The sequence below is a fragment of the Falco naumanni genome, chromosome Z, assembly GCF_017639655.2.
Source record: "Falco naumanni isolate bFalNau1 chromosome Z, bFalNau1.pat, whole genome shotgun sequence".
Lineage (NCBI taxonomy): Eukaryota > Metazoa > Chordata > Aves > Falconiformes > Falconidae > Falco > Falco naumanni.
The window spans coordinates 9,603,914-9,622,665 of NC_054080.1; the positions used below are offsets into that span (position 1 = coordinate 9,603,914).

Here is an 18,752-nt window from a genome sequence, read left to right on the forward strand (position 1 = left end):
AGTTTATGGTAATAGGATAGATATACCCCAGAGCTCTGATGTCAATTCCCTAGGCAGCTGCAGGACATAGTTTGCCTGACCTTATCCTTCTGTTCGCCTTGGATGAGAAGTTCACTGTGAAACAATGCGTGTTCTATTATTAACTAGCTGGATGCACAGGCCCATTAGAGTGAAACCTTCAGAGATGGGCTGAGGATCAGCATTTCCATAGAGCCATGGGTCTTTACAGGGACTCCCTCCATTGAAAGTCTAATCTTCTTCAAAAAACTTGGGGGGGGGGAAGCGGTTAGGGGAACGAGAGTTAGCATGTGTAGTATAAATGTTTTCCAAGTAAATTAGGTTGAGTGTGACAAATTTAGGTAGTTGACTGGGCACTGGGAGAGAGTGCTATCCCAGACCTGGGTTCTTTACAGGCTGTGCAAAAGGTGATCCACACAGAGCTGAGATGCTTGTTTATTGCATGTCTGTGCAGAGCTGGGTGCTCAGTGGTTAAATCCACAAAGCTAGCACACCTCTTAATACATGGTAGAACATTTTGCACACTTTGAACAGTAGTTTACCATTACATTTAGTCACAATTAATTCTCATTGGCTTTTATGAGACTCAGCTCCATTTAAAGGTCCAGCATTCTTTCTTCATGTTCTGTGGAGAGGGGCCTTTGTTAGTAGGGGGCTTTCTTAGCTCGAGGGTAGGGGTTTTAGTATGGGAATTAGGATAGTTCACACATAGTTCAATTAATGTTACATTTGATCTCATTAACCCTTTGGTTCTCCTTGAACTTATCTTATGTCCCAGCCTGATATATTTATGGTGTCTATTCCTTCTCCCAAGGCCTTGTCTTGTTAACTGTTTGTAAGGGTTGATTAGTATCCTGTTTTTCAAATTCCTTCGTAGTTTTTGTTATAGATATTTAGATATTTCTTTTTTTAAAGTAAATAATTCTTGTACCAGGAGAGGAGTGCCTACATAAATGTGCTTGGTAGAAGACATGATGATATGTTACCAAAGGGCATAGCTTCTGATGTCTCATGAGCCCTTCAATGCATTGTTTCCTTTGTCACTTAAGTGTTTAATGTTTTTTCTTTAATAAAGCCGCCTACATCCTCATTCTGATTTCCACCCACTGGCACCTCACTTGTGTCTTCCTGATGTCTGTTCAGCCATTCTTCTATAACTCCCAGGGAGTTTTGTTGATTTTTTTTCTTGTTGTTGTTGTCATTGTTTTGTTTCAAATCAGTGGCATTTAAAATGTCTGTAATAGTGATAGTTTCTATGGAGTCAACAAGCAGCTGCAGTCACTGATGTTAGGTTCATGGTGGAAGGAGAGAGAGGTTGAGCAGAAGTTACAGAGAGAAGACAGGGTTGTAATGAGGTTGCAGTGATGAGGAGAGCTGGATTCTTCTTCAAAGCACATGTCTCTGTTAGCAAAAGCAACAGGCAGAGCTGGAGGTGGCAACACTGGTGAACGGCCACACGTGGAGCTTGGTAGGAGAAAGGCCATTAGAGTAGCATGTGAGTGAGAGCCCAGAAATTATGGATTCATGCTTGCAGGACTTTTTGGCAGTAAGTCAGATGGAGGTGTAAGTGGAGAAATGAAAACTGAAGCATTCAAAATTGAAGCTGTTGAACATTTAGATTCTTCTACCAAGACAAGTGTTAGTTCAGGTGAGATGGAGCTGGAAAGATTCAAGGTTTGTGTTGTCTGTCCTCAGTATTTTTGAACAGGACTTATCTTGTTTGTTCTTTTTTTTTGGTTTGCACATTTAGTTTGTCTAAGGTCTTTCTTACTAGACATAAATATATGTTCAAATCTGATCCTCAGGTGCTGCTTCTTGGACTCTGGGGCAGCTAAAAAGAGTAGCAGGAAGTATAGCCTACCCTCTATCTCTGGACTAAATTAATCTCTCTCCCAGTAACATTCTGCTTACTGGTTTGCCTTCTAGCCCCTACTTTCTGGCTGCTCCTGACACACACAAATACAGCTGTGAGCCAGGACTGTGACAAAAAGTCAGGAAGCCTTTCCAGAAATAGCTTTCCCTCCTTCTTTAAGGCCTCTTTGTGCAGCGAAACTATGTGACATGTGTGGATGAGGGAAAGAGTGGCTTTATGTAAATGAGATTAATGTTTGTCCATCCTTTCTGCTAGTAACCAACTGTAGAGGCTATAGATCTTCTTCCCATATGGCTTGCACCATTTACAACTTTTCTTGGCATATGCCAAGTTTCGGACTAAAGTTCACTCCCAGGTTTTCTAGGCCAAAGCAAACACAGTGAGATAAAGCACTTGCTCCTTAGCAGGACAACATCATCTCCCATTACACCTGAGCATCAAAGTCTGGAAAAGGCATATGTTCTCCAGTTCTCCCTCTGTGGCATTGTATCATGGGCTTCAGATGTATGACATCCATTGAACAGATGGATTCCTGAGGTACAAAAACAATCAGGGGACTCTTTGCCACTACCGAGGCTCACTGGTGTTACAACCTTTACTCCAATTACAGCCAATCCTGTATCAAAGTCTCCAGAAAACTACATGATGTGTGATCATTCTGCAAGTGTTAAATTCCTGCTAGCCAAATTCAATGCTGCACATAGCTATGATTTTCATAAGGCACAGTTTGGCAGAACTGCAAGAAGGGAATTACAGTGATCAATATGCATCACAGTCAGAGTATAATAAATGTTTCAGTCCTGGCTTGCTCTGCAGTTCTGCAGAGTGCTACAGCCCTCAGCAGTTGATTCTGGCTTCTGGCCCAGCACTTTTAGTGCTACCAATTATTGAGAAAATGCGGGTGTTGAAACTTCCTTCCTTTGGAGAAAAACACTGGACCACCTTTGTACCTGTGCACTGCCTAGAGAGTGAAATAACTTTGTGAAGCCCATGAGCTTTTTCTGAAACACCTCAGGTTTTGGTTTGTATTTACCTGTTAGGATAAAGACCATGGGCCAGACTGCCTGCCTCTTAGATTTCCTCTAAGTATTGTAAAGGACTGGATAATAATACTTATTGTATTCCCTGTGATTTGCACAGCACATCAAAAAGATGACATTTAAAGCAAGCTGTGCCAAAAAAAATTCTTAAGAATTTGGCCAAAGAGCCATATATAAAACAAGATTTATCTCTGGCATAACTTGCTGTTTCACCAGGCTGAATAGATACCTGCTGGCTTTTTCATTTGAACTTGCTTGTGCACTGGCTAATGTAGGTGAGGAGCTCCTGCTGGCTGTGGAAAACCATGGATTTAAAATATTAGCAGAGGGATAAAGGAAATAAAAGACCAGTGTCAGTGCACTCTCCATTTCCCTTTCAAGCACAGACACTTAGCAGGATAAATGGGAGGAAGACTTTCATGCCAGTAGAAAGACAGGGGCCAGTCCTGCTGTCTAGAACCAGAGGGATGCTACCTTCTTCTTTGACCGCCACTGGCTTTTTAAATCCATGATCACACATCACTTCATTAATCATGAATGATAATAAACTCATATAAAGAATAGTAATAAACTCAGTCCCCAAAATCATCTTCACTGTGTTAACACTCCTTCCTAACCGTGGGGAGCTGTGGTGAGGACAAACTGCTCAGCACTCCTGCAGCTGCTCTGGGCTGCTACCCAAGGAGATGGCTCTTCCCATCTGTACCACAGTGAGGAACTTGTGCTACGGCACAGCTGTATCAGTCACAGCACACCATCTTTGTGAGCAAGCAGCACTGGCAAGCCACACTTCACACTCATACAATGAATCCATTTTTAGTTACAGGGTTTTTCTAATGTTACTGTCTGTACAATTGTCCTGTGTGTAGAGAGGACCTGAATGTTTAGAAGGACCTAACTGTCAACTCTAGCCCTTCTGCTTTCTATTAGCTGCAAGGTGGGTAACAATATCTGCAGAACAATCCTTGATTCTCATTAGTTTGATGTAAAGCATTTTCTGCTGCATTATGTTACTGACTCCCTGATATTTTTTGTTTCTCAGACTACAGCAGTCTTCTTTTTTTGAACTCAGTACAAGATAAGCAGTGAAGTTATTATAACCATGGTGGTGCCAGCTCTTTAAGATTTTATCACACTCTACTGAGGTGTTTTCCCTGGAGCTCCAGCTCTTAGTCATATTTAAACACACAGTCAACTCAGCTAATTTATAATTTAAATGAGTTTTGCTTACAGAGCTACAGGAGGGAGAAAGCAAAAATATGACCCTCAACATTCCCCAACCAAAAGTAAACATTCATTTGTTCTAAATTTTTGTGACACTTTAATCCAGCTTGGTGATAGGAAGGGGAAAAGGGGAGCTGATTTTGTCTTTTGGAATGCTTGGGTTTGCCTTGTCTGCAAACCTGCTGTTCTGTTCCTTTGGTATGTAGGCAGTACACGCAAGTAAAAAAATCCTTATATATGTTGATAGCAGCTGTAGCAGGTATTGGTAACGCTCACAGGGAGTCAGTGGAGGATGTGACTACTCCAGTATTGATGCTCCACAACCCTGGAAATGTTCCTGCGTTGAAGTGAATGCTTCCTGCGGTAGCATTTGTGGGTATGTGCTCCCCATGACAAGAGCTGACTGCAACTGTGTGGAAGTGTCCTCCAAAATAAAGCATGAGAATGTTTCCAAAAGGACCTACCAGATATTGCTAGATGAGGATCTTAATGTTTCAACATCAGGATGGTTAATAGTCAATGCAAAAGATACTTGACACTAGATAGTTATATTAGGTAAGTATAGTATTGTGTCTCAGCCCTACACTGCTTTTTCAGGTTCAGAGGTGTTGTATTACTGGTTTTGGGCCCAGATGTGGTAAAAATACATGTTTTTAACAGCTCATGTGTGACATTTGACTGCAGGCTGTGAGGCTTTGTCACAGTGGAAACTACAGGCACAAATTAAGTGCATCGTTTTCAGTGATACCTATAGTTCTGTTCAGAGCTTGAATCACAAAAGTACTTAGGCGCTAGATGATCATATTCAGCCTGCTTGTGATTCCTTCTGGAGTCATAGAGTTAAGCACCTGTCAGAGTTAAGCATGTGTCATGCCTTTGATGCAGGACTCTGCTGGAGTCAGCAGGGGCTTATTCTGGGTAATGACTGCAGGGTTTGGTCTCTTACCTCTCATTATGTCTCTTCCTTTCAGGTACCAAGATTTTTTTTGTAAACCTGTTTGAATAATCATTATCTCTAACCTTTCCTCACAGGAGTGTTTGCGTTCGGACTTTTTGCCACTGACATATTTGTAAATGCTGGCCAGGTTGTGACTGGGAACTTGGCTCCCTACTTTCTGACCGTATGTAAACCCAACTACACTGGAAATGACTGTCGGGCCCACCACCAGTTCATAAACAATGGCAACATTTGCACTGGAGATGTGGAGGTGATTGAAAAGGCGAGGAGATCCTTTCCATCCAAACATGCTGCTTTGAGCATCTACTCAGCTTTATATGCCACGGTGAGTGCCAGTGATGAAAGCTAACTTGTATGAGAGGTTTCTGATTGCGCATCTAGATGGGGCCATTTTTCTTACAATGTTTTTTTGAAGAAAAAGAGGGTTGTTCTGTGGAGGGATTTCTTCTTTTCTTGTAGGGGAAAATCCCCTTCTCTCTGTTTTACCAGTCCTAGTGTAACTAAATCAAATGTTCATTGCCTTTGAGGCAGTGTATGACATGAAGGCATGAGGTCCTACTCCTGTCTTTGCTGCTGATTTTCTCAGAGGCCTTGGAGTGTGCATTCAACCTCTTCTCCCTGCCCCTGTATCATGAACATTAAAATGAAGTTGATGCTTAAATGGCTCCTGTATCACTAGTATTTCTTTTGTTCACATGCCATGGGTTGTTGAATGTTTAAAATGTAAATGGTGCCATTTCAATGGGAGGCTGAACTGGACTGGATTTTGCTCCCCTTGTTTAGGACCGGAATTCCTTATGCAAAGAAGATTGTAATAAAAGTGCCAGAATTTGCCGTTATCACAGAGAAATGGTCCGCAATTGACCTTTTGACAAGGTGACACTGCTATAGCGTCAGAAAAGAAACTGTCTGTCTTAAAAAGTCTAGTGAAACGGATCAGCTGCTCCTTTGTGTTCTCTGGCTAAAGTTTCCTTAATGTTTGAAAACTGATCCAAGATATACAAAGTAGAAAACTGTGGTGGTTTAACCTGTAGTTTAACTGTGGTTGACTTAACATGGTTGATCTTAAAACAGCTTGACTAGGTCTTTTCTCCCACAGTATTTTGACTCAAATGAGTGGCAGAGTCTGTCTGTAGGTCATCAGGAATTGAAAAGAGCCTTAAATTTATTAATTACAGGGTATTTACTGAATATTTTACCCTGATCTTGGTAGCAGATGAATAAACCACCAGATTTTTACTGTAAAATGAAGAGGCCACCCAGTGTTTAAATATCCATCTGTTTGCAGTGAATGTTGCATGAATAATGAGAGATACTAAATTGCTGACTGCTTTGATCAGGATTTGTTGGGAAGTGTTTGGAAAGCCCATAACATTTTGGGTGCATTACTTCTGAACAGTAAGCAACCATGTGTGAAATACAGATCCCAATAAACTCAACATTGTTGTAGCAGCTGTTTTCATCATGATAAACTCTTAGGTGGAAGCTCCAGGGTTAGGCTTGGTCCTGGTTCTGCCCTAAGCTAGTTTACATCCTTTCATGGATTTTCCCTGCTCAACCTCCCTTGTTTCCTGGGAAGGCAAGTCTTCTACAAACAGGCTGATTTCTACAACTGAAGAGGAATAATGCTTTTCTTTCCTGAGCTTAAATCCCCAGTAGCTAGGTGTTACTGAGCCCTAGTCTTTCAAGAGTACCTGCAATAAGCCTGCACTCCTCCCCACACAGGAAGATACCAGGTAGAGCCAGGACATGGAGTAATTTCTGAGCTGCAAGGCCATAAAAGTCTGCCCTTAAGGCATTTCAGCCTACAGTCCCATTTCAGACCAGTTCTCTGCCTGAAGGCACCCTCTAGCACTCAAGGTGGTGTCACTTATCTTTTCGCTGCCTGTCAGTTGGGAATAACTTGAGCATTACACAGCAAATGCAGTGTTCAGGTCTAGCTTTGCTTAGTAACTGTGCTGTGCACAATTTTTTGAGAAGTGTCTTGCTGATTCTAAAATGCATGATAATGTGGGCTTCTGAACATAAAACAGGGTATTTGGTTAGTAATAGCTGTATTTTGCATAAAGCTGAAGATTTGAGCCATGGAACAAGAACAATAGTACAGGTTGAATGTGAGGAGGCAGGAGAATAGAATCAGCACTGACACTGTCTGTCATTGTCTGGCAGGTTCCTCTGATCACCGAACCTCAAATATCCCCTGCAGATGTCTCTGTGGTGGTTTGTTCATTAGTCTGCTATTGATAGTATGCCCGCAGTGTGTGATTGGCTTGGCTTTGTGTTTTGGTTGGGTTTTTTCTATAATCCAGGGTTTATATCTAGTCAGCTAGAATTTTTCTTTTCACCTACCAAAGCAGCTGAGGAGAACCCAAAGCATTGCTTTTGTGATCTCTGCAGGCAATGGTGAATCTTGTACGCCTAAAGTAGGGGAAAGAGAAAACAGCTGACAGCCCTGGCTTCCATACTTACACAAAAATTAGAATGGCATCTAATGAAGTTTTGGTAGTCTCTCAGAAGTATCGCAGGATGCTGTGGTAGTCACTGTACATAGTACACACGGCTGTATAGTTAGAAACACATGTTTCTATGTACCTTTCCCAAGGGAAAATGGTAGGCTAGAAATGCTCCTTAATTCATTGACATATCTGGCAAAACCCAAAAACCAGATGATAAAATCATATGTTGCATATGGATATCCCAGTTACATCATCTTTAAACAACACTTATTTCATGCTCTTCTGAGAAGGGTCAGAGTCAATGACAAAGGTATCTAACAGATGGTAGCGCTCAACTAGAACATGGAAAATTAGAAGTGTTTCACCAGCACAACTGGAGGACCTCTTCTGTTTGCCTCTGAAGTGAAAGCAAGGAGAACTAGTTTACAGTCACAACAGGGTGTCTATGGTTGAAAGATGCAACTAGTCACTTACATTGTCTATTTAGTAGGGGTTTTAAGATTCTTGAGCTAAGCTGTTGCCTAGCAGCATCCACAAGTAATGCTTTCTGTCACCTCCATCTGGCTAGGACCCTCTACCCCGCCACACTGGGTGTGTGGTTTATGCCTGGGTGAGTTGCTTCTTGACTAGATTAGAGTGATACAAGGTACCTGAACATGAAACTTACAACATTTAGGAAGTTCTGAACAGCACAGAACACTACAGCAAATCCCTTCTGCAACCCAGTTAATTGTAACCCCACCAACAATTTCTTCCATTTCTGCATTAACACACACCAGACTAATCAGTGAAATTTAAGGCCCTGGCAATTTGAGCAGCTGCACTGAGCATCTAGCAGACTGTATCACATTCTACAATACACTTTGTTATCAAAGGCTCTGCTGTAGAAACCTCTATGGCGAAGGAAAGTTTGTCTGTAAAGCTTGCAGGACACAGAATTTTCCAGTATTGCTATGAAACTGTGAACTTTCCAAGGAAAAGAAACTGTCACAAATCTCCCCACTTTCTGCTAAAAGGACAAGGCAGACTTCTTTCACTCTGCCTTTCTCATCACAGATGTAATATACATTCTAACTATATGCATATATTTGCATATATATATATATAAAAATGTGTGTATGTATGTATATTTTAAATGTGCAAACAAAAAAGCCTCCTTGACTGTCTATGCTTTTGTCTGTCTGAAAAAGATATAAGAGAAATTACGCTCAGGATGAGAGCTACTATCACACATTGCACATTGCTAAATACACTGCTTGAACGTGCTGATAAGAGGGCTGCAAAGGAGCGGAATAGATAATTTATGTAGTTAAATCATATGTAGTTTATTTTTTAATATGACTTACTCTGGTTTCTTCACATCTTTTTATGTTCATTCCTTCCTTCCTCTCCTACCCATCAAATAACTGGTTTTGACATTTAGAGTTTTGTAATTAAATTTGCTCTTTAAATAGCATTGTGGAAAATTTTAAAATTTCCTGTGTTTTACGCAAAGCTTTGAAAACATGCTGTAAGTGAAAGGGTAAACACATTGCGAGAATCTTAAACAATATCTTGGCTTTAGGGATCAGGACAGTAAAGATCAAACTGCAGTGATGGGGAAGTCTGACCAGAATGGAGAAGCTCTCCCAGTTATTCCTGAGCTGAGCATGTGATTTATGGATGAACTGGAGCATACCTTCTGGGCAAACAGTTTGTCTTGTTTTAAACCCTCCTCATGAGAGTTTAACAGTTTTCCCTTGGCAATCTGTTTGCATGGGTAATTACCCTCATTGCTAAAAATGTTCTCTTTGCTACAAATTTATGTTTTCCTGTCAAGACACATGAAACTTCAAATACGTTAGGTACTTCCCATCTGTAATAAGGAGGACTCTCCCATGCGGGTGGCCAAAGATCCAGCTTCCTCTCATACCTGTAAGAAAACAAGTAAGTATGTGTGAGTTCTTCTCTATAGCTAGGGTTTGCAGCTGTCGCAGCAGGACTGCATTCTTTCTTTTAAGAGGTGATGCTTTTCCTTTGGATGCTGTAAACAGCAGTAGCACTTTGGCAGGGAACAGGAGAGCGATCCAGCTCCCTATTGTTTTTTGAATTGTCTTTTGCTAAACGAAATGCATAGGGTGAAAAGATGGAGCGTAATTATTCATACAGTGGCAATGATATTTTTTCCTTAAGGTGAGTGTTGGTGATAGTCAGGTGGAGTCAGTCACAACGACTGGGGCAGGAATGCCATCTAGTGCTCGGTTGCTAGCTGTCATTTTGGTTTGAAAAACAAAGCAAGCAGGAACCTCTTGAGTAACTTAATCCCATCCACAGTGCTATCACACGCCATGATGTTCCAGTTCATAAATTGAATTCACCTTTAAATGATGTGGTCAGCAGCACATTTAAGGGCAGAAGAGTTAATTTCGCCAGGCAGAGATCTGGCAAATTCGGCTGTTAGAAATCTAGTACTGCAGTTCCTTGGCAGGTAAAAGCGTAATTTTGCCTAGGTACAGGTCTGGATGCAGTCAAATTTCCCTTCCCCTGGTCAGTTTCTCTGGCCTGTCCCTTGCCCTTCCAAGAGGCGGTTGCTGCGTCCCTTCTAGAGTTGTGTATTGTAATGGGTTTAGAGCTAACACTCTTTAACACCAGCCAGCTGTGGGGACATTTGATGGCTCAGTCAGGGGGAAGGGAAAAGAAATATGGACAGGGGGAAAGTAAAAAGTGTTTAAAAAAAAACCAGTAAAAAATACACACAATACAGCAGAATAAAGGAATATATGAAAAGCAGTGAACAGGGTGACCTGGAGAATGGATGCATTTTATGTTTCCTGATCCCAAAATTATGTGCCAGACCATAGTGACCTCTATATACCTTGCTCATGAAGAAAGGGACAGGCATTAAAATACAGTAAAATAATTGCCTATGGTTGCCAAATAGATCAGGGAGTGCAAAGCAAGCTGTGCTGATAGTTGCAATTGGAAGCACGAAGCCAAGCCTCCGCAGACTTCCTTTAGCACAGCCACAGTAAAATCATGAGGCAGCTTCAGCCAAGCCATTGCAGTTTTGGCCAGAGACTGACAGTGTGAGCCAGCACGGTGTCCTGAGCTGCTACAGCAGCAACAAAGGAGAACAGCTCTTCGTTCTCCACAGTCCTGCAGAGTCCCACTCTGATTTCAGTACTGCCCATGGCAAAGTGCTCAGCAGTGCCCTTCCCCAGAAATGATGTCATCCTAGGGCAAGATGAGGTTTGTGACCTTCAGACAGCACAATCAGAGATCCCAGTTGTGGTGTTTATTGCAGATGTGATTCAAACAATAAGGATCTTCTACAGCGTCTTGTGCCCAGAAGTCTTAACAACCATATTTCCATTTCTGACAACTGAAAAAGGGCCAAGAATGAAAATGTTTTCAGCTTTGGCGATTTGACTGTTTTTACAACACGAGAACATACTTTTTTTCTTTACAAATAAAATGGCATCTGTTGATAATAAACACGGGAAGAGACGCTTCCATGGTTTGTAATCTTCCTATTTCCCAGCAGAACAGGTGTTTATACTTTCACTGGATCAGATCTATGGTGTGTGAATCAAGTTCATTTACTAGCTGATTGGTAATCAGAATCAAGTGAATTTTTCAAATGTATCTTCCTGACTCTGATGTATGGGAGGCAGTGTGTCATCTGGAGATTTCTGGCAAATGTGTTTGACTTATCTGCTGTGCTTACCAAAGCTTTAGAAATCATGTAGATATCCATACTTCCTTGCTGGAAAGAATTTTATTGAATTGTTTTTCCATCAGGCTTGGTTTGCTTGATCTTTGTAATTTTGTGGCTCTGGAATTAATGACTGACTGCTAATTGTGACCCACATGGTTTTACTCTCTCTGTCAAAATGCATTAAAAATAAAATAAAAACTGCCAAAAACATGTGGGGTTCATTAAAAAATATTAAAAGCACAGTGAAACTTCATGCTCTGGAATTACATTTTCAGAATCAACTTTGTTTTGAAAGAAATCTCTCTCATATTCTGTGATTCATTTAATCTTGCAGAGAAAATATTTGGAATGGTTTCTTTGAATAGTCTCTCTTTCTTAAACTTACCACCATTTAGGAAGCTGGAGCAGCTAGTAGTTTGTATGGATGCTAGGTACTCCATCATGTGCACATTACAGTTTCTGCAGGAGTATAAATGTAAATTCTTGACTCCTTTTGCAAACATTTAGTCATGTACATTCGGACTGCCTGTTCGCTAGCATATGAGCGAGTATTTGCAGAAGTTAAGAAGTCAGTAAAACTGAGCCTATACATACAAACAAGATCAGAAAAAGTCCAGTATGTAAATGCTGTTGATGGGATATTTGACGTCCTGAAACATCATTTAACAGCATCTGTTTTGTTCTTTTAAAAGTGTTCTCTGAATTACCTTAAACTTCTTCCTCCCTTTCCTAATGTGTTTTTTAATGAGTCATGGGTTTTGTCACATCCTTGCTGACTTAGGATTTGGCTAATCTTTTGGAAAAAGATTACTGGCAGAGCCCCTTTTCATTTTTGGCTTGCTCTTTTTTTTCAGATGTACATCACAAGCACAATTAAAACAAAGAGTAGCAGGCTAGCCAAACCTGTGCTGTGTCTGGGTACCCTATGTGCTGCATTCCTCACTGGGCTAAATCGAGTTTCTGAGTATCGAAACCACTGTTCAGACGTGATTGCAGGCTTTATCTTGGGCAGTGCTGTAGCTTTGTTTCTGGTAAGTCCATCAGTCCTTTTTAATTCCTTTTGAAAATACCTCAGCTGAAAAAAAAAAGAATATAAAAATCACTGTTCTCTTGTGGCCTATTGCAGCTGGGTTGATCCAGTTGCTGAGAAGTAATTCTAGCCCCATCTAATTAAGTGTCATCAGAGAAAATTCTGATATGAAATCAGGTTGATACTAACTAATAAGCCTAATATGATGACATTTGTGCATTGTTTATATTTCAAGATTATTTTAGTTACTGTACATGTTCTTACTTGACCTGTCCTGGAAAATGCTTTAAGATGTCAACTAATGTCAAAAGGCGCATGTTTGACATGACTGCCTGGTACCTGGCAAAAATGTAGGACATAGGGTGTTGTCTGGGGCTCTGAGCAGTGGTCATGGTTCCCCATTTTGTTTCAGACCATAAAAACAGTGCAAGCAAAGCCAGGACAAACTCCCTGGGAGACAAAACTGCCTCCCTTTGCAGCATTTGGAGTTGAGCTGAAGTTGTTCACCATCTCATAGGAAGACCAAATGTATTAAAATGTATCAAAGGTATTCCCACCGAATCTAGGAATAGGAACTCTCTGGACTTTGGATTTTACTTGCTCCCTTGTTGGCTGAGTGGTTTAAGTGTTCTGTTCAGTGAGAGATCTCTTGTTGAGGTTTTACCCACACAGCAAGCAGTCAAGGTGATTCTTGCTATTACCAAGAAATGCACCTGGTTCCATTTAATTAAAATGTGCTTCAAAACTGTCCACTGCATAGCACCAGCCACTTTAGCTCAGTAATCAGGAGGGATTAGGTTTCAAAGATGCCTTAAATCTAGATTGTCATGTCACTGATTTAATTTCTATTCTGTTATTAAAAAAAAGAAACAATAGACCTTCACATATCATTTATTCCTGTGTTCCCTTTAAATAAAAAGATGCTGCAACCTCTAAACTGAACCTCCTCTGCTTTAATGTAAGAAATTTGTCTGATTCTGACTGGGAAAGGCAGTTTAAATCTAGCCCATGCAATATAAGACACAATCACCATGTATATCTGGATAATCTGTGTGCTCCCAGTACCTGTTTCTAGCAGTGACAGCCAGCTCCCAGCAACATTTTGGCCCTGCAGGTGGAAGGGGTCTCCCCAGAGCTTGGAGGGGAGGGGTGCTGTGAGATTTCTGCTGCCAGCACAAGACTCACCCAGGCTGCAGTCTGCTCCTTGATCAGGTGTAAAGAGCAGCAGAGAGGAAGAGCCAGCAAGGAGCTGGCTGCAGTAATCACTCTGACAGCAGATGTCAATTCCTGCATGTCTTTTTTTCCACTGTGTTCCCAAGCCCAAAAGTGCCATGTGTGTTTGCTCCTACTGGCATCGCCATGTGAGTGCAGTAAGCCTGGTCATGCACAAGGGAAGGGCTTGTGGGATAAACACCACTGAAGTTGTGCTGGAAGTGTGCAGGAATGGTGCTAAATGAGCTCAATGTCATCCAAATATGAGGCAGATTCAGCCATCCAGTGAGCTGTTTTCACTTTTGGAAAAGACATAGTCTGAAGGGAGTATTTGGCCAATAAAATGCGTCATCAAGGTAGTCCATGGTTCTGTGATCATAAAGCAGGCATTGGAGTCTCTCCTTGTATACAATGTGAAAAGGCCGAGAATGATTCATCACCTCAGCTTACAGGCCAGAAGAACCCATTTACCAAAGTAGTCCACCATGCCCAACTATGTCAGTAAACATACTGTAACCTGAGGCTGAGATAGGTGATGCCTTGAATCAAAACCCAGGTCAAACTGGCGGTTGTGAGACCCCTGAGATAGTAATTCCCGAGTTTCTCCTGGAGACATAACATGCTGACCTCACCTATATTTTTTTTCTTTCTTTCTTTTTCCCTGCATTACACAGGGGATATGTGTTGTCCATAACTTTAAAGGAACTCATGGAGCTCCTTCTAAACCGAAGCCTGAAGACCCACGAGGAATGCCATTAATGGCTTTTCCAAGAGTGGAAAGTCCTCTGGAGACACTGAGTGCGCAGGTACTGTAAATCCTCTCACGCAGACTATCACCAACCACATTTTCTGTTATGGCAGAGTAAAAACTAGTTGTATACATAACTACACAGGGAGCTGGTTTTATTCCTAACATTAAGCCAATTGAACAGAGTGAGTTTACATCAGAGGAGAGTTTGTTTTAAGGCATTTATCCCTTAAACTACAAAATACTGTAGATATTCTGCCCCTGTGCACATCTACAGCTAAAGCAGTAGGATTTCACCTGCTGCTGCATATTGTATGTGATAACAAATTTCCGCTTAGAAGACTAGAAAACTGAGAGAAAAGATAATTCTATTTACACTTTGGAATGCTTTTGGGATATCTTAAGGATTTACTCTAACATTCATAATCCTGAGGATAAACTATGCTGTCCAGAAGAATATTACAGAGATTAGCTTTTTATCCTTATTGCTGTTCCGTATCTTCTATAAGAAGAAATCACATACTGTTTTCTACCTCTCAGTCATCAGAAGGGAAGTTAATAGCGTTCTTTCAAATTTACAAGAGGATAGGCTAACAGGAGCATCATTATTGATGGTGTTTCTGTTAAACTACTAAGTTCAAATGGCTTGTGTTGGCCTAACTGAATCATACCCAGTCCTTTCAAAACAGGCAAGCAAATGCCACCTGCCAAGAATTTCTGGGAACAAAGAGGAACTGTAGTTTATCAATTATCTGAAATACCTTTGTGTAATGTATTTGTTCCTGAAATTGTACTTCTTTTATTAAATAGCCTGTTGTTCCTGTCTACACGATGTGTGGCAAGATCAATACTGACTTTTGTTAAACACTTTGACAACTAAACTGAAAATAGGAATTAAAAATGGAAAATACACTGTTTCTAACACTTGGAAATATTTCGCTTAATTGAAAAGGCAATTTTGATTAGGCAAAGATTTTCTGGGAGACTTTCAACTAAATCTGCAGAACTGTGTGCATTAACTGGTCTCTTGGTGGACTTGCAGTCCAGAAACTAAGTGCTGCTTACATATCCAGATTGTATTGTGTATGACAAAAGGGCTGAACAGGTGAAAATGTTCATAAGCTGTGAGAAAAAAAATTGTCTAGTCAGATCTTTGCAGTTTCTGGACTGCAAAGTGCAGGTAGGGACTAAGCCTTAACTGTTGATGTCCACTATAATCAACAAGATCATTTTCTCTGATTAAGGGTGTCAGTCTCTAAATGACCATACATCTAGTATGCAGGAGTAGATTGGGAAAAAAGTGATCCTACTCCATTACAAACAAGTCCTTGGGAGTGGCTGCTCATTACTGTTTCTTTGGATGTAGGAGGTACATAATCCTTCTCTGTGCAGATTTCTGCATCTCTCCCCACTCTTGTTTTGCCTTGCATCCACACAAACGCTACAGATGAAGCATGATCCGAGGACTACTCTGTACTGCCACTGAAGTCCTGAACATTGTGGCTTTATACACATGTGGCTGCATGTGTTTTGGCATAATGACCCCACTGTGTATGGTTTTAAGCCTTGTATGTTACCTAGTATCAAACTGTGTAGGATCCACATGCTCACATCACATGAAGCCAAACCATGGTCTTTTAGGCTCTCCATGACTGAGGACAGACCCACTGTATTACTTATGTGACTGTATGAAGTGCTTGAGCCTGTACTGACATGTCCCTCCAGGCAGGATCTAGTCCAGTTTGAAAGTCTCCATTGAAAAATTCACACCTGGTTTTTCAAGCCTGTTTAGTGAGTGTTCACAGCCCAGAAGCAGGGCTTGAGTTCAGTGCTTCCCACCACAAGCTCAGAACAGATGGCAGTCACATTTACTGTGATCTCTTAGTTTTAAAGCCCTACATTAGTTGGGCAACAGATTTTATTAAAGGGTGGGTGGTTTTTTTTCATTTTACAGACTAGGGTATGTAAAAATGCCAAAATGTATACGAATGTTTATGTGTTTGCCTTCTCCTTGCAGAATCACGCTGCCTCTATGACTGAAGTAACCTGAGATGGAAGATGCCAACTGAAGCTATTTTTTATTACCTTCCAGTACAATACTCCAAGACACACAGTTACTAAATGTCTAACTGTGATGACCAGTATTATGTTATGTCTAGTTAGAGGCTAATGTTTTGTACTTTTTTTGTATGAGAAAGTGATGTAGCTTGCCCTGATTTTTTGTCAGCTTTAATATTATTATGCCAGAATTTAAAAGCAAAATGGAAAAAGAACAAAAAAACCTTTTCTTGTTTAAAGTGTGCACTGAGGAATTACATCTATGGAATTGTTGATGTTGTTATGTGATATTTGTACACATTTTTTTTCATTTTTGATTTTATATATCTTGAAAAAAATTCACTTTTACCTTTTCTTACCATAAGAAGTGCTTCTACCACTGGGTCCGATTCTGATCTGAGTAAGCTCAGTACAGATATGAAGTAATTGCATATATTTAATTCAGATGAAAATAATGGTGATCAGGATCTAACCTGAATGATACTATCAACACGTAATAAACATCTGTCCTTGATTCAGTAAGCTACTTAAGCATTCCTTAGCATTATAGACTTAAGTTAGCCATCCAGTTTCCAGACTACTTGGCAGACATGAAGGATGTCCTTAAGCATCTTATTGAATCAAAGCCGATTGTTCTGGTGTGGGTGGTTGTGCCAGTTATTGAAGAATAACTAAAACAGCATGCTCAGTCTGCAACATAGACAGACTGGACATGAAAATTTATAGTAGTAGCTGATAGCATGTGAGCTGACTATATCATCTCCCTAGATCTCCATTCCTCCCCAAGGCCCAGCTAAAGCTCCCAGTGAAACCTGGCTTCAGGAATTGACTATGGGGATATATAGCCACCACTGTGGAGCTGAGGCTGCGCTTTAAGTGTTTCATGACTTCATCATAGATTTGTGGGGTAACTAGTAACACTAGCGCAAAGGAAAAGTGACACCACTTCTTGAGTGGAGTGGCATTACTTGGCATTCAGATTGGCATAACCAAGAAGCCAGTTCTGCCCTGACAGTGTAGTTGTCACTAAGGGGCTTTGGCAAGTCAAAAAAGAAAAAACAACAACAAAAAAAAACCCCAAACAAAACAACCTGACACAGTCTGTAGTAGCAGTCTGCATTTTTTTAAAATTCTGCCATACAGAATTTATATCAAAACTGCTATTTTACAATTTAACAACTTTGTTTAGGGAATAAAAAGACAATTAAGCAGGGGTGGGGATGGGAGGGAAAAACGAAAAAGAACCCATTTACAATGGCTAGAACTAGGGCAAAGGCTTCATTACATGATTTTTCACTGTTTCTAGGATTTTCCTGCATCTCATTCTTCTAGCATGGTGATAACTGCTGTGTGTCTCCTTTAAAGAATGGAGCCTCTGTCTGTACTTTTACTGGAATGTTTACCTCACATTTCCATGTTGGTTCTTCTTGGCTTTTTTTGTATATTTTTTCCAAAACAGATGCAAAAAAAATAATCAAAAAACCAAAATGTGTAGCCTGGTGTCTGTCATTTGCCTGTGACCCAAAGAAAATTCGGGGTGTCTGTGTTTGGTCTTGCAGTGTTTCTTGTAGGTTGGTATTTTCTTTTGTCTCTATTGATGTCTGCTTCAGCCTTAGGAATACAAGGACCAGACATGGGTCATGCAGGCTTTCTGTGACCATGAGGAACCATCAATAGTATTCTAAGTCCCTCACTACAACTTTGATGCAAATTCCACTGGGAAAATTTCTGCTGAATAAATTTGGCTGTGGAACTGGTCCCTGTTCTGTTGTGTTAGGAGAATAATGACATTTTAGGAAAGCTTATCAGCAATGAATACTCCAGTCAATACACCCAGTCAGCAGCATTTAAGTCCACTCATACTGCAAAGGGTTAGCAGAGGGTTGAATTCCAAGATAAAAACTTTATATTCTGTAGCCTGGATTTTGCCGCTGTGGTCTCTGGGATTGTGTTCTTCCCAGGTGTGCTCTTACCACAGCATGAATCTTGCATTCTTGATCAGTAGCTTCCACAGAATTGGTAGCGATGTTGTCCCCCTCTGCTTATCCTCTAGCATGATGGCATGGGAGCAGTCTTTCTGAAGGTGGAAGATGTGGTTTTGAATTTCTTCCCCATCCTCCAGGTTGAAGAGGGATTTGAATCTTGATTTTCCACTTGCTGAAAGACTGCTTTGTCCTTCTAGTTATAGTGCAAAATGGTGCGAGGCACCTCTCTCCACTTTCAAATAAGCAAGTGAGCCCTGCTCTCTTCTCTGATATGGTATGTACCATATGATATGATCTGATAGGCTGATATGGTAGGCTGTGCCTACACCCAGGAGAGGTCTGCAGGTAGATGCAGATCCACAGGGGTGTGCATGCTTGTTTGCAATTACCCAAGTTCTGGATGACAACTAGATAATGAAGCTAGCCCTATTATACAACATTCACTGCATTTCC

The 18,752-nt window shown here is 40.8% G+C and overlaps 1 protein-coding gene across 5 annotated transcripts in view; it reads left to right on the forward strand.

The window, feature by feature from the left end:
* Positions 1-17,802, forward strand: part of PLPPR1 (phospholipid phosphatase related 1) — a 125,973-nt gene extending 108,171 nt beyond the window's left edge. For all 5 annotated transcript variants that reach the window (XM_040580801.1, XM_040580804.1, XM_040580802.1 and 2 more), the window contains 4 exons: positions 5,188-5,438; positions 12,121-12,297; positions 14,183-14,314; positions 16,274-17,802. In XM_040580801.1, coding sequence (XP_040436735.1) covers positions 5,188-5,438; positions 12,121-12,297; positions 14,183-14,314; positions 16,274-16,306 — 593 coding nt within the window. In that variant the 3' untranslated portion in view covers positions 16,307-17,802. The remainder of the gene's footprint in view (positions 1-5,187; positions 5,439-12,120; positions 12,298-14,182; positions 14,315-16,273) is intronic.
* The last annotated feature ends 950 nt before the right edge of the window (positions 17,803-18,752 follow it).